Genomic DNA, 12739 nt, shown 5'->3' on the forward strand with positions numbered 1-12739 from the left:
AGAGAGGGCTGTGTTTGGAAACTCCCTGTACTGTTGTTTGCAGATGATACTGTGTTGTTAAGTGAAGAAGAAGAGGAGCTGCAGGGCTTGGTGGATGACTTTGGAAGTCTGTATATGAAATGGAATCTAAAGCTGAATGTAGGGAGGAGTAAAGTTATGTCTCCGAGAGAAGTGAAGTTAGTGAATGTACAGTGAGTTTGGATGAGGAGGAAATGGAAAATGTGAGTACGTTTAAGTACTTGGGTAGTGTGATGAGTAAGGATGGAAGTTTGGAGGGTGAAGTGCTTGAAAGGGTACAACAAGGAAGAAAGGTTGCTGGTTCCTTGAAAGAAGTGATAAGAAACAGGGAACTGAGCATGGAAATAAAAAAGCTACTGCATGACAGTATCGTGATATCAACTCCAATGTACGGAAGTGACGCTTGGACCTTGTTGGAGAGACACAAGTCGAGTGAGAGCACTGAAAATGAGTTATTTGAGATGAGCCAGTGGAGTCACATGGAGAGACAGACTGACAAATGAGGATGTGAAGGAGCATTGTGGTGTGGATGTGGATGTGAGAGGAAGCATTAGGAGACTCACACTGAGGTGGCTTGGTCATGTGGAGAGGATGAAGAGTGAGAGATTGACGAGGAGAATGCATGTGAATGAGGTGGATGGGGAAAGAGGGAGGGGGATGCTAAGGATGAGATGGAAGGATGGAGTGGAGAGGTATATGAGAGGGAGGGGTTGTGAGCTGGGAGCAGGGCAGTGAAATGGTGGGGGACATGGCAACATGGAGGTGATTTGTTTGTGGCCACCCCGTATGGGATTAAGGCGTCTGGCAATATATATATATATATATATATATATATATTATACACATATATATATATATATATACACACAGTAGACCCTTCTTATCCGCGGAATTTGCATCCGCGGATTTAAGTTCCCACAGATCAAACTTATTTCAATACTGTACAGTAGAAGTCCGATTTTTCGGCATCTATGGGACCAGGCAAGTGCCGAAATATCAAAATTGCCGAATTATCGAAAACCCTACCCACTCAGTACCTTATATGTTTCGGTGAACACTATCATCATTACTCATATCATTACAAATGTGTTTGGAGAGAGTACTGTATACTGTTTGATACTGTACAATACTGTAATGAATACAGTACAGTAATCCCGCATATTTCGCGGTAGTTACGTTCTTGTAACCCCCGCGAAAAGTCAATTCCGCGAATACTCTATTAACAATTGAAAACTTGCACTTGTGTCCACCATGCTGCCCATCACACAGTCCATGTCCATACTGATTGCGAGCCAATTCGCCGTCAGACAATTCCCCGTCAAAACATGGACGATTCCCCTTCAGAACAATTCACACCCTGGACGATTCCCCGCCATTCTATAAATATACTAATCAATACTTTCATCAATATACTTATTATTCATTAATCAATACTTTAATAACTATATTTCAGGGGGATCCAGCAAAGTTTATGTTCAGTAGCGTAGGTTCTGGATATTATTTATTAGTTGCACCTTTAGTCAATAATTAACTTGTTTCTTCCTCGCTGTAGTTGCCTTTGAATTATATTCTAGCGTCACCCATAGCTATCTTCATTAATGAAGGCGAATTGTTTTGTTTGTTGTGACTGCGAATTGTCCCGAAACCTCCATACTCATCCCGAAATACCTTCTTACAAGATTGAAAGCACATACTCCATTATGAAGGAAAAACGTAAACACCGTACTGTAATACACAATTATCTACACATTTATTAACAAAAACAGTACAAAATAAAAAGATGCATTAACTGGTGATAGCAAACACTCGCACGGTCGTTTCTTAGCTTGTCCAGTAACACAATTTTCTCTGCTAAGGTCATAACTTGATCGTTTTGTCACTTTGGAGTTCTTACTAATTGTATTATTAGCCTTTGGTGAGGCTGACTTACGTCCTGGGGCCATGTGGAAAGCAAGTGGGAGGCAAGAGGCTCATATCATACTGTGGTTACAACCACAACAGCCACTTAAGGCAGTCAGGCATGGACTGAAGAATGCGGGATTGCGGGGCAGAGAGCAGTGTTGCCATATCCAAACAACGAAATTATGCTAGGGCAATGAAAAAATTATGCTAGATTGAGCATATTTGTGCCAAGTAAAAAATGAATTATGCTAACTTGACGCTAAATGATAAAATTCTATACATATTCATGCAACATATTAATTATGTATTGTTTACTATGAAAATATTAAAATGAACCTACATACAGTAGGAGGATAAATATCGGTATCTACCCATATTGCTTTTTCCCACGAAACTTAAGTTTTTCTGATTGATTTTGATGTGATTCGTTCGATTTTGAGCATCATTTCCGTCGGAAATAACCAGATTTTGAGATATGACCCCCCCCCCATCCCCGTGAAATAATGAGTGATCATTGGGGAATCGGGGGTTATAGGGAGGGGGGGAAACACAGAAAATGGTCATTTCCGACTGAAATGAAGCTGAAAATCGAATGAATCATACCAAAGTCCATCGGAAAAACCTAGGTTTCATGGGTAAAGTACAAAGCTCAAACTTATCCTAACCTAACCGAACCAAACCGAACCTAACCTAAAACCTAACCTAACCTAACCTAATCCAACCTAACCTAACCTAACCTAATCCAACCCAACCAAGCCCAAACTGAAAGTAACCAACTATTCAAACATCTTACCTTATTCGTCTCTCTCTCTCTCTCTCTCTCTCTCTCTTTGATTTGTAGCTTTTATAAAATTATTCTAAAAATATTCCATTCCATTCTAAATTATGCTAGAATGATTCTAAAACTTCTAATATGCTAAAAAATATTCCAGACTCGAAAATTTGATCAAAATTATGCTAAAAGAATAAAATTATGCTAGATATGGTAACACTGGCAGAGGGGCCACGGGAAAGGGACAGAGGGTGGCGTGAGTTTACCGCGCTACAATTGGAAGCTGCGGGAATTTCAATTTTTTTTTTTTCTGTATATTCAAGGATATTTTTGTTGAACTTATTAATGCTAAGAAAATCCGCGAGAGGGCAAAACCGTAGACAAAAAATCCGCAAAAAATGCGGGATTACCGTACTATACATGAATACAAAAAATAAAGAAATTAGTGAACATACTGTATATAAATGTAATGGCACAGTAGGCCTACAAGTTCACATGCACTTACCTAAACTTATAGTAGGTTCCTTATTTACATATGTACAATAGAAGGGGTTGATTGGAGTCTGCTACTGCTGGAAGAAGTCCCCAGCAGTAGAGGGTCCTGCAACAGGCTCTAAGGACTCTTCTCCCTGTTGCTGCGGCAGTAGAGCTTGAGGTTCAGAGACTGCTGTTGGTGATGGAGAGGAGGGAGCAGAGGAGCTTACGTTAAACTCATCCATAATCTGTTTCCTACTCATGCCAGCCTCTAATTTTTTCAACAGCTCAATTTTCCGAGCAATAGTCAACATCTTATGTGTACGCTTCTTGCTAACACCAGTTAACTTTCCACACGTGGAGGCCATTTTCAAAGCACGCAGAAGATGTTTATACTGTTCACAACACACGGCTGGTCCACTCAGGTGTTACAAAGCTCCTGTCTGATGTTACGGTGCTTACAGCACACTCAAATAGTAATTTCAGAGGTATTTCGGTACGAAGTTCACAAAGCACACAGAAGAATCAAGAGAAGTCGGCTGCAGCAAGGCAACAACTCGGAAGAATGGCGGAAGAATGGCAAAACAGATTCTCTTTCCCATGCTAGACTCACTACATGTTTGTCCTCTCTTTATGCTATAGGAGAAAGAGCTAGCCTCTGAGCTTCATGGCAGTGGTAGACTCGTTCCATCACTTTCACTATCTCACTCACTAAGCCGGGTAAAGGTGGGTAGCTAGCTGGCGAGCCTCATGGAGAATTTCAAGACTGACGAAAAAAATCGGAGAATCTGCTGAACGATCAGAGATTTTCGTAAATGGGACTATTTCTCAAAACTGCCGAAATGTCAGATTTGCCGGGGAATTGGATGCCGAAATATTGGACTTTTACTGTACCATACTATCTATCTATCTATTGCCAGACGCCTCAATCCCGTTTGGGGTGGCCACAAACAAGTCGCCTCCAAGTCACCCTGTCCCCCGCCATTTCACTGCCCTGCTCCCAACTCACATCCTCCTCTCTCATATACCTCTACACCCCATCCCTCCATCTCATCCTCGGCCTCCCCCTCCCTCTTCCCCCCTCCACCTCACTCACATACACTCTCTTCGTCAGTCTTTCACCCTGTACTATACACTAAGTTAATTTGAAATTGGTGCACAACTTGCACTTCATTTGTAGCTACAGTTAGCATACCCGCACCCAAGGGCATTCCCGCCACTCCCCCAGTCTTATTGTAAACACCAATCAGTTCGTTACTTATGTTGTCGTTGCCCTTCTTGTGTTTACAACTCTACTGTACATCAGTTTGTAAGTGAAAAATGGCTCCCAAGAAACAAGTAAAGGATAAAGCAATCCTTCTAAGCTAAAAAGAGAGCATAAGGTGTTATCTGGCATCCTGTCAGAAGGGTCAGACTAGACTCACAGCTTACCTACAGTGCCACCACACATCTCGTCGCCTCACCACATTGACACTGTATGAACTGCACTACAATCGTCGTCGTCATCATACAGCAATCATCATTGTCATACAGCAATCATCATCACTGTACGAAGGTTATCATGCGAACACACAGTCTTCTGGTGAGTGTTACTATGTATTTGTAATATTATAAAGTAGGTATTTATTTATCAGGGATGTGCTTAGCTTATGTGGAAATAATACGCCATTTTGTGATGATGACTCTAGTATCCGCGGAATTTGCCTTCCGCGGGGGTCTCTGGAACCTAATCCCCTCGGATAACTAGGGTCTACTGTGTATGTATGTATGTATATATATATATATCTATCTATCTATTGCCAGACGCCTCAATCCCGTTTGGGGTGGCCACAAACAAATCGCCTCCAAGTCACCCTGTCCCCCGCCATTTCACTCCCCTGCTCCCAACTCACACCCCCCTCTCTCATATACCTCTCCACCCCATCTCTCCATCTCATCCTCGGCCTCCCCCTCCCTCTTTCCCCCTCCACCTCACTCACATACACTCTCTTCATCAGTCTTTCACCCTCCATCCTCTCCACATGGCCAAACCACCTCAGTGTGTTCCTCATAACGCTTCCTATCACATCCACATCAACACCACAACGCTCCTTTATATCCTCATTCGTCAGCCTGTCTCTCCATGTGACTCCACAGGCTCCTCTTAAATAACTCATTTCCACTGCTCTCACTCTTGACTATATACTGCATCTATATGTATACATAGAGAGAGAGAGAGAGAAAAAATATATATATATATATATATATATATAGATAGACAGATATATTATCTATCTATCTATCTATCCATGTATGTATATACACTCAATCCTCTTAAATCACGTGTTTATAAATCACGGATTTGTAAATCACGGCTAAGTGGCTGTCAGACTGTCGGCGCCCTTAAATCACTGTTAAGTCACGAAAATCGCGGACCTAGGCACCGAAGTGGGCCTTTTCTGAGGAGAATTGTAAACCGCGGGATTCAATTTGAAAATCGTGACCCAACAACCAATCACCACCCATCCCTGATGGCAAATGTGCATACTAACGCCGTCACGTTGTTGTTGTTCTTCCCGCCAGTCCGCACACTACAGACCATCGCCATGGAGTACGAGAGCTACCTGCCTATTTTGTGCACCTTCCCCCCGCCTCCTACCTTCCATGGCCCCTCCCGAACCCCCAGTGAAGCGCTCTAAGCAGTACAGCATCAAGAAGCAGCCGCCATTGTCGTACAGTCAACGTTTGGAGCTCAACTGTCGTGCTGAGAAGGGAGTACCCCCATCTCATGCTGAGAGGTTCTAAGTTCTTCCCAACACCACCCCACTCCATTCATTTAAGCAATATCGTCATAGGATTAAGGTGAGATCCCTTAACATTCCTTATTTCTATTAAATACATGCACTGAATATTCCTAAATTTGAATGTTTGTGTTTGATGGTGCCTAGAGAGGTGTAGGTTAGGGTGCTGTGGGGGGTGGTTGGCCAACGTCCAGACCCAAATTCATTTTTCACATAAGAGTTATTATTTATAAACCACAGAATTTGTAAATCGCGGCAGTGGTCCAGACCCAAATTGCCGCGATTTACGAGGATTGAGTGTATATATATATATATATATACCAGTATCTATCTATCTGTCTATATACATATATATATATATATATATATATAATAGATAGATAAATATATACTGTTTAGTTATCATCATCCGGACCTCCTTTCCCACCCCAGGGCAGGGTGAGGAGTCGCAATGTCCAGACAGCAGATTTGCTTAGTCCAATGGGCCGCATTTCAATTCACTAGTCATTCAAGCCCCCGGAATCCTGGCTCTATCAGACACACCAAAAACATTCACCACGTTCTGTAGCTTCATATAAAAATATCCGACTGAGTCAATTCGGATGCTGCCATGTTAAAAAGGGGTGCCAAATCCCTGATCATGCACTTCTCCTCTCGACATTCATCCAGCCAGCTTGATCTCTTGTCAGTTCCCTAGCCTCACCGACTTTCAAACCTCTCTTCCTTACAAACTCATCCACCATCTCTCTCCACCTTCTCCTTGGACTACCTCAACTCCTCCCTCCTTCAAATTCGCTCAGATATACCTTTTTCACCACTCTATTGTTATCCATTCTCCCCACATGACCATACCATCTCAGTACACTCTCTTCGATTCTGGTGTCCACCGACTTCCTTACTCCACATCTTTCACGAATCACATTATTTCGAACCCTCTCCACCCTCTGTACTCTACATACATTCCTCAGCACTCCCATCTCCACTGCTCTTATTCCTGACTTTTCATTTTCATGCCATATCATAGTCTCACATCCGTATGTTAAAGCTGGCACCTACACTCCTTCATGTAAGCCTTGTGCAGCTGCAACACTCAAGCCTCTGTTTCTTATCAAGGCCTTCAGTGCACCAGCTACTTTTTTTTCCTTGTGTCACTCTACTTTCAACTTCTTTTGCACATTTTCCTCTCTTTTCTATCACTGTACCCAGGTATTTGAACTCTCTCACCAATTCCAGTCTCTCTCCATTCACTGTAACATCGCACTGGGAGTCACCTTTTCTTCAATAAGCATGACTTTACTCTTTTCTACATTTACTCTCAAGGCACGACGTTCACAGACATCGGCAAAACTTTGCACTAGCCTATTGGGTTCTTGTCCAGGACTTGCAAGCAATACTGCATCATCAGCATACAACAAATTTAAGATATTCCGTCCATCACCATTCACTACCAACGCCATCCCTCTCTCCATTACTCGTGTTTTTACTTCTCTCATCACCTAATCCATATATATATACTGTACTGAACAACCAGGGGGACATCGCACAACCTTGTCGCACGCTCACACCGATCGTGAACCATTCACTTATATGCCCATTAAACCTTACACATGCTTCACTACCATCAAAAAAACTCTTGAGGGCACCTAGCAGCTTACCATCTACATCATACATGCGCAAAACTTTCCACAAAATGTACTGTACCATGAATGAGAAACAGAAGTTACCGGGTATAATAAAAAATTTTGGTGGTGAATAAAACTGAATGGTAATAACTCCATGAGAAATAGAAGTTATATTAAAGGTGATAACCTAGAGTACATTGTTTATGTTGTGGTAAGCCACTGTTACAAAGTAACAAATGACTAATAAAACAGAAAAGTTATCATATGAAAAGAGTAAATACATATCCTATGAGATGTGGTGTCCTGGTATCAAAACATACACTTATTGCACCAAAGGAGGTAATGTGTATTCTTTTTGTTGTGGTTGTGCTAATGTTATATATGTAAAAAAAGAAAAACTCTCCTATGTCTCACCAGTACAATTGATCTGTGTTGTGGCATGCTGATATAAAAACAAATGGATAATTAAAATGGAGATAATGTATATTCCTTTTGTTGTGGTATGTAAAAAATAAAGCTTCTGTGACTCACCAGTATAATGGATGGGGATAATGCCTCGGTACAGATGTGCCTGCCTGGCCACCTGAGGGAAGCGGGTCACAGCAATGATGGGACACCTAGGTCGGTACTTGGACACCAGGTGGGCTGAGCGGCCAGTTGTGGTGATGACAATGACAGCAGAGGCCATGGCTTTGAAAGAAGCCTCAACTGCTGCAATGGCTGTGGTGTGGGTGGAGTCTGTTGGCAGGCGTACCTGGTTTAGTAAAGATCACAGTCAGATTATGAATACCAGCACAAGGTGGTCCATGTATGTATATATAAAATGCTCTTATTCCACTCCAATGGGTGAGTTCTTAGGTTGTGAGGATGGCTCAGGTAGCACTATCAGTGTCTATCCTGCATTATCTGTTCATTTCTTACTCCCATGACACACCAACAGACTGAGCCAGCCCTAAAACACACATGATACTGCCAGGCAAGTTTCTAGTGGATTACCTGTCTGGAATACCTTACTCTCAGGCTCCAAGGATTAATTCTTGGATGAATAAAATCATCTGGCAATAGCTGGAATAAAATACTGGAGTTGTCCTGACCCTGAAAAGGGACAGTAATAATATTCAGGCTTCACACACTCAGGCTCTAAGGACTCTCTCTTAGATGAATACAATCATCTTGCATCAGCTGGAATAAAACACCACACAACTCTCAAGTATGACAGGATTAGCAATGGTATTAACATTCAGGTTCCTACAGATCATTCAGATGAATAAAACTGTCAGGCATTACCTAGAAGAGAATAAGAGAGTTGGCCCAACTATGAGTTTTAATCACAGGAAATCAAAAAAGGCTCAATACCTATACATTTAAATTATCCTCAGCTACAAGATGATCCCCTCCTCCTCCTGCTGACAGCTTTTTCTTACCTAAACACTGAGTGCATATGGTCCAGAAAGCACATAAGAGGGAGGACTATCAACTACTTGCCAAATAATAAAGAATTAACTTGTTCACTAAGCTCTCCTTGTATGTTGGTGATTTATTTCAAAATATCACTATAACTTGAGGGAACTAGCAAATCAACTTTACAACTAACAATGGAGCTTTAATTAGCTATCAATTCATAATTTGTGGACTTAATTACACAAATGTTGTTTAACTTACATATTCATAATAATATAATGTGAAAATACCTATTCATTACATAAAGCTCATGATTCCTCATGATTCAATAAAAAAACGCTTTTAGGTGAGATTTTTTTCTTCCTGTGTTTTTAATCCCTTGGCCATGAACAGTTATAAATAAACAGCTCCCAACATGTGAAGGCATCCCTCTCCAGCTCCAGTTAAAGGTTTAAGCAGCAATTTGACAATGCTATAGAGAATTTCTAACATTCTCTGAGAGAAACTTTGTTAACAAGCCTTTTATCTACCAATCTCTCCACCTCACCACCACCTTGCACCCTGCACAAAAAGTACAAAGTAAGATGGGAGCACTTAACCCTTTCATGATCAGGATAACTCAAGTATTCTATTCTAGTCGGAGAGTTCACCTCAGATCCAACTAGGTGCAAGTACACACCTGCTGTGAGAGTTCAGTAAAGAGCTGCTTGTGCCAAAGAGCTGCTTCACCCTCCCTTGCAATATTAGCCATGGTCCGCACACACACCAATGGGTAATCTCCCTTTGCCGTCTCTCCGGAAAGCATAACACAGTCAGCACCGTCCATGATAGCATTACCCACATCAGACACCTCTGCTCGTGTTGGCCGTGGCTTCTTCACCATTGACTCAAGCATCTGGGTGGCACAGATGACTGGCTTCCCAACCTGGAAAATAAAAAGTACAGTTTAGATGAAAAAGGTTGACAATTTACAATTTAGACCTCATCACGGTATGGTATGCCTGCATGTACTTATCTTATAATCATAGAATTTTGTCAAACCCTATCAAATCAAGAAAATTTTCACAGGATAAAATGAAACTGTTTGGCAGCAGCCAGAATAAAATAAGGGATGTTCCTGGACTAAAGGCTTTAATGGGGACTACTTTCATGAGAACCATCAGCTTATTACAAAAAAAGTCCTTGTTGCTGGTGTTTGATGGACAACTACATGACTTTCAGCAGCCAAGATCAAGCAGTATGAAGGTCCCTAACCACTTTCAGTTCAGCTGATGGCCAAGTGTAGTCAGACTGCGCGGTTAATATGACTAGTAACCAAACAGAACATAAGAATGGAACACATAAAGAGGACATGTTGTACTCTGTTTTATCAGGCAAGGCCTTCAGTAGCACATGACATTTTTCTTCCTCATCCACTCAATGCTCAATTTTCGTTGCCCACTTATCTCTTTTCTTCCTCAGCCACTGAACTCTTCATTTCTTTTACACTTTTGCTCGTCTTATCACTGTACAATGGTACTTAGCCAATTCGATCCAATATTGCATTTGATTTCCTATCTATCTAACTGCTGCCAGACGCCTCAATCCCATTCGGGGTGGCCACAAACAAATCGCCCCCAGGTCGCCCTGTCCCCCGCCATTTCACTGCCCTGCTCCCAACTCACACCCCTCTCTCTCATATACCTCTCAACCCCATCCCTCCATCTCATCCTCAGCCTCCCCCTCCCTCTCCCCCCCTCCACCCCACTCACATACACTCTCTTCGTCAGTCTTTCACCCTCCATCCTCTCCATATGGCCAAACCACCTATGTGTATTCCTCCTAACGCTTCCTATCACATCCACATCCACACCACAATGCTCCTTTATATCCTCATTTGTCAGCCTGTCTCTCCATGTGACTCCACAGGCTCCTCTTAAATAACTCATTTCCACTGCTCTCACTCTTGACTTGTGTCCTTCCAACAACGTCCAAGCTTCACTTCCATACGTTAGAGTTGGTATCACAATACTGTCATGTAGTAACTTTTTCACTTCCATGCTCACTTCTCTGTTTCTTATCACTGCTTTCAAGGAACCAGCAACCTTTCTTCCCTGCTGTACCCTATCAAGCACCTCATCCTCCACACCTCCATCCTTACTCATCACAATACCCAAGTGCTTAAACGTACTCACATTTTCCAATTCCTCATCATCCAACCTCGCTGATTCACTGACTTCACCTCTCTCAAAGACCATCACTTTACTCTTCCCTACATTCACCTTTAGATTCCGTTTCTTACACACTCTCCCAAACTCATCCACCAAGCCTTGCAGCTCCCCTTCGTCTTCACTCAACAACGCAGTATCATCTGCAAACAACAGTACAGGGAGTTTTCAAACATCACCCTCTCTCACCAGGGCCACTCCAACATCCACTATCCTACCTTGTACCTCTTTTATTACCCCATCCATGTACAGATTGAACAACCATGGAGACATGACACATCCCTGTTTCAACCCAATCTTCAAAGAGAAAAATTCACTCAGTTCACCATCCACAAGCACTGCAGCCTTAGCACCATCATACATACTCTTCACAGCATTCAACAACTTCCCATCTACTCCATATATTCTTCATACTTTCCACAGTCCTTGTCTATCAACCCTGTCATATGCTTTCTCCAAATCCATGAAAGACACATACAACTTCTTTCCCTTCTCTAGAAACGTTTCCACTAAAGATCTAAGAATGAATATCTGATCTACACAACCTTTTCCCTTCCTAAAGCCTCCCTGTTCTTCTCCAACTAATTCCTTTATTCTTTCTCTATCTCTGTCAATAAGCATCCTACCATACACTTTTCCCATTACACTAAGACAAATGCCCCTATGATTACCACACACTTCTTTTTCCCCCTTTTCCTTTGTACAAGGGAATAATTATACCGGACTTCCAATCCTCTAGGACTCTACCTTCCTCCCAGGCCAATCTGCACATCTTCCACATCCATTCTACTACTATCTCTCCCCCATGCTTCAGCATTTCACCACACTCCATCAATTCCTGGGGCTTTCCCCAATTTAACTTTCTTCAATGCTTCCACAACTTCTATCCTACTGATTTCTTCCTGTCTTCTCACCTCCCTCCTTCTCCCAGCCATTCCCCAGCCACTTATACTCACATTACTTCCATCCTCTATGTTCAACAATTCATTAAAGTGTTCTCTCCATCTGCTCACTTTTTCTCCCTTCTCCACTAGGAATCTACCATTTCCATCTTTCACTCCCCTGCTAACTTCATTTCCATCCTGTCTTACTCTCTTCACCTCTTTCCAGAACATTTCCTTACAGTCCCTCCACTTTACACTCAAATTCCTTCCAAATTCCTCATCCACTCTCTTCTTACTCTCTCTTACTAATCTTTTCACCTCTCTCTTTCTACATATAACTCTCTCTTCCGCCTCTCAACTTCTTCCACGCCCCTATTTCTCATCCATTCATTGTATGTTTTCTTCTTTTGTGCCACGGCCTGTCTCACCTCTTCATTCCACCACGCTGTTCCTTGCACACCCCTCCGTCTTCTCTTCATCCCACACACCATATCACATGCTGCACATATTTCTTCTGCGAATATCCTGCACACACCTTCCACGTCCCCCATCTGCTCCAATTCATATTTGCCCAATTGTTCCTCCACTTCTCTCTTATATTCTGCCTTTTTCTCATCCTCTTGTAACCTTTCCACTCTCCTTGCAAATACTCCTTCTTCCCGTCCTTCCCTTCTTCTAT

General features: G+C 42.2%; 1 protein-coding gene across 3 annotated transcripts in view; it reads right to left on the reverse strand.

Moving 5' to 3' along the window:
• LOC145410342 (pyruvate kinase-like) overlaps positions 1-12739 on the reverse strand; it is an 88749-nt gene that overhangs the window by 25175 nt on the left and 50835 nt on the right. For all 3 annotated transcript variants that reach the window (XM_080280482.1, XM_080280480.1, XM_080280481.1), the window contains exons 7-8: positions 9649-9894; positions 8100-8322 (exon numbers count right to left, since the gene is read on the reverse strand). In XM_080280482.1, the coding sequence (XP_080136608.1) occupies positions 8100-8322; positions 9649-9894 (469 nt within the window). The remainder of the gene's footprint in view (positions 1-8099; positions 8323-9648; positions 9895-12739) is intronic.

This window comes from Coenobita brevimanus, chromosome 85 (assembly GCF_032717465.1).
Source record: "Coenobita brevimanus isolate Jiangsu-jjx chromosome 85, ASM3271746v2, whole genome shotgun sequence".
Lineage (NCBI taxonomy): Eukaryota > Metazoa > Arthropoda > Malacostraca > Decapoda > Coenobitidae > Coenobita > Coenobita brevimanus.